Source organism: Kryptolebias marmoratus, linkage group LG9 (assembly GCF_001649575.2).
Source record: "Kryptolebias marmoratus isolate JLee-2015 linkage group LG9, ASM164957v2, whole genome shotgun sequence".
Lineage (NCBI taxonomy): Eukaryota > Metazoa > Chordata > Actinopteri > Cyprinodontiformes > Rivulidae > Kryptolebias > Kryptolebias marmoratus.
In genome coordinates, this window is record NC_051438.1 from 23,555,617 (window position 1) to 23,558,570 (window position 2,954).

The following is a 2,954-nucleotide window of genomic DNA, read 5'->3' on the forward strand; positions in this document are numbered from 1 at the left end:
CCAACTCGGCTGAGGTGGACTCACAGCTCCTGCTCCTGCTCCTGCTCCTGCTCCTGCTCCGTGTCCAACAGAAGGTCAGCGGAGCCTTCATGAGACAGAGGAGACCCCGGAGCAGGACCACAGTCCCCTTCAGGGATGAGACTTTTAAAACTCATTTAGATCAGTTTGTTGTTGTTGTTGTTGTTGTTTTTAATGCCCCTGAGGCGCTCTGGGAGCTGGAGACATGACCTAACGGACGAGCAGCTTCCTCCTCTCATCGGTGTCCGGGATGGTGCGCCTCCTGAGCTGCCTGCTGCTGGGATATCTGACCTGGAACCTGCGGATATCGGACGCTCAGGGAGAGTACTGCCACGGCTGGCTGGACTCCAACGGGAACTATCATGAGGGCTTCCAGTGTCCGGAGGACTTCGACACCGCGGACGCCACCGTGTGCTGCGGCTCCTGCGCGCTGCGCTACTGCTGCGCGGCGGCGGACGCGCGCCTGGACCAGGGCGTGTGCACCAACGACCGGGAGGTGGACAACACCGAGTACGCAGCGCGTGAGTTCAGCCTTCTGTCCCTCCTTTGCACGGTGCTCGTTTACAGTCCCACACTGGCTTCAAAATAAAACGAACAAACTCATCATAAAGTCCACGAAAAAAGCTGAAACTGGACGGACTTCAGGACTTTCTGTGTGTGGAGGTCAGAGGTCATCTGAGCTGAGGAGTCAGAACCGAGCCTGTTGGCTTTCCTGCAGTCAGACCACCCTGTAGTCCTTTCAGATAATAATGGGAAATTCAACAATTAGTTCTTTTGGGAAGAAAAAAAGAAAAATCCTTAACCCAGGAATCCAGACCCTGTTATTTCTCTGGTGGTTTGGAGCATTTGTAGGTTTTTATTACTTTTCTTTTTATTAGCTGTTCAAGTTGGATGAACTGATCCTGTTTAAAAGTTGTATTTGTTCAGGCCAGTTTTCCACCACCTGCTCCTACCTGAGCTGCAGAGGAGTCGTCTTACCTGCAGCACGCTCCAGATTCTTATCAGAGGAAAACCTGCACGCTCCTGCAGATCCGCCTCTTGTGCTGTTTTTTATTACAAATCCCCCTCCTCTTTTCTTTTTATATGTTATTTTAAAGAACCAAGGATGAAACTGGACAAAGTGGAGATCAGTTACGGTCCAGGAATGTTCAAAGCTCCCCTCACAAGCCAGCCCATTGTGCTGCCAAACATAAAGCACGTTCACTTTGACGGCTCCTTTTCAGAACTGAAGCAATCACAACATTTTTACACACGGCGAGTTATTTAAAGTTATTTGTCACATAAAAGCAGCGCAGGTTAAAGGTTTTAGTCATTAACTTTCCCCCAGAGGTGGACACACCTCTAACGCACCGAGTCTGAGCTCAACATCTGGGAAAGTTCTGACGGCCATCTTGAATCAGTTCGACTCCGAAACGTTAATCGGTCATAAACACAGTGATTACTTTCAGGAAGTTTTGTTCAAATCTCTGCAGATATTTTGCAAACAAGTAGAGAAGCGTGTGTTGTTGTTGTTGTTTTTTAAGAAATCAAGAATCAAATTCTTATTGTTCTTGAAACATGACAGATTTTGAGATTAAATGCTGTTATTGAAAATAAGACAGCGATAAACAATAAGTTACATTTTAGATCAATCTGGGTTGGAACATATTGACCTCTGGCTTCACCTTCAACCCCAAAATGACTAAATCTGCCTCCAACTTTACTTTAAAACCTTGTGTTTCTCATGTAGCCGAACATAAAATGTTGAATTTAACATGAATTATTCCTCCTTTTCCCTTCATTTAATCAGAGTTTTATGAGTGTTTGTGTCTACACGGAGACACTTCTTGGTTTTTTCTTTACAAACATGAATAAACAACATTAAATTAAGTTCTGGCTCCTGTGTCTCCTCCCCCTCAGAGCCAATCTACGTTCCCTTCCTGATGGTGGGGAGCATCTTCGTCGCCTTCGTTGTGGTTGGCTCTCTGGTGGCGGTCTACTGCTGCACCTGCCTGCGGCCCAAGCAGCCCACCCAACCGCCCATCCGCTTCTCGCTGCGCAGCTGCCAGGGCGAGACCATCCCCATGATCCTGACCACGGTGCCGCCGAGCCTGCGCGCCCCGTCCCGGCAGTCCAGCACGGCCACCACCAGCTCCAGCTCGGCCGGCGGGGGCAGCTCCATGAGGAGGTTTTCCCTGGGAGGTCAGCAGCAGCAGCAGCAGCACGGCTGCCTGGTTTCCGCCACCGTCTCCTCCTCGGCCTCCTCTCCCACCCAGGCCCCGCAGACTCTCCCTCCGCCACCGCCTCCCCCCTACACGTCCCCGCCGGCGCCCATGACGGGAGGCATTCAGCACCCACAGCTGCAGCTGCAGCAGCCCTCTCACCCCACCCAGAGCGCCAGCTTCCTGCTGCCCCAGCAGTACTTCTTCCCCCTGCAGCCCGACGCTTTCTCAGCAGCGAAGGGCTTTGCTGACTTTGGACAGAGCTGACAGGGCTTCCAGCAGACGGACATCACCGGGGGGGGGGGGGCAAACACGGCGCTGCGGGGCTCCGTGCAGGTGAATGAGCACAGAGGAGGGAGGTGCAGTGGAAATCATGATGGAGCTACCAGCATGGGAGCTTCCCAACACCCGGCCTGTCGGAGGCCATTTTGTTACCTTTATGCACTTTTATATTAGCAGAATTTTGGATGGAAGCTCACAGACTAAAATCTTGATATCACCCATAAAAAAACAAAACAAAAGACAGATAAGACTGTCCTGAGGAATGCTGTCTCAGATGTTTAATAGACAGTGAAAACGGACTTTTTGACGTCAAAAAGGATTTCTAAAAAAGTACATTTTCATTTAGAGGAAATGTGAACTTCTGCAGATTATTGTACAGCATGTTTTCCCTGGTTTCAGTTAAATCCTAATATTGATTCCCTAATTCAAATAAAAGTTGTCTCTTGTAACTTG

At 49.9% G+C, this 2,954-nt stretch overlaps 1 protein-coding gene across 1 annotated transcript; it reads left to right on the top strand.

Moving 5' to 3' along the window:
- On the top strand, positions 1–2,954 carry shisa3 (shisa family member 3). The gene is made up of 2 exons (XM_017408133.3): positions 1–539; positions 1,918–2,954. Exons 1-2 carry the CDS (start codon positions 269–271, stop codon positions 2,484–2,486), a joined length of 840 nt encoding a protein of 279 aa, XP_017263622.1. The 5' UTR covers positions 1–268; the 3' UTR covers positions 2,487–2,954.

Excerpts from the sequence above, each read along its gene's own strand:
- shisa3 (XM_017408133.3), top strand. The coding sequence starts at position 269 with ATGGTGCGCCTCCTGAGCTGCCTGCTGCTGGGATATCTGACCTGGAAC. Across the intron at positions 540-1,917 it reads CAACACCGAGTACGCAGCGC|AGCCAATCTACGTTCCCTTC; the intron begins GTGAGTTCAGCC and ends CCTCCCCCTCAG.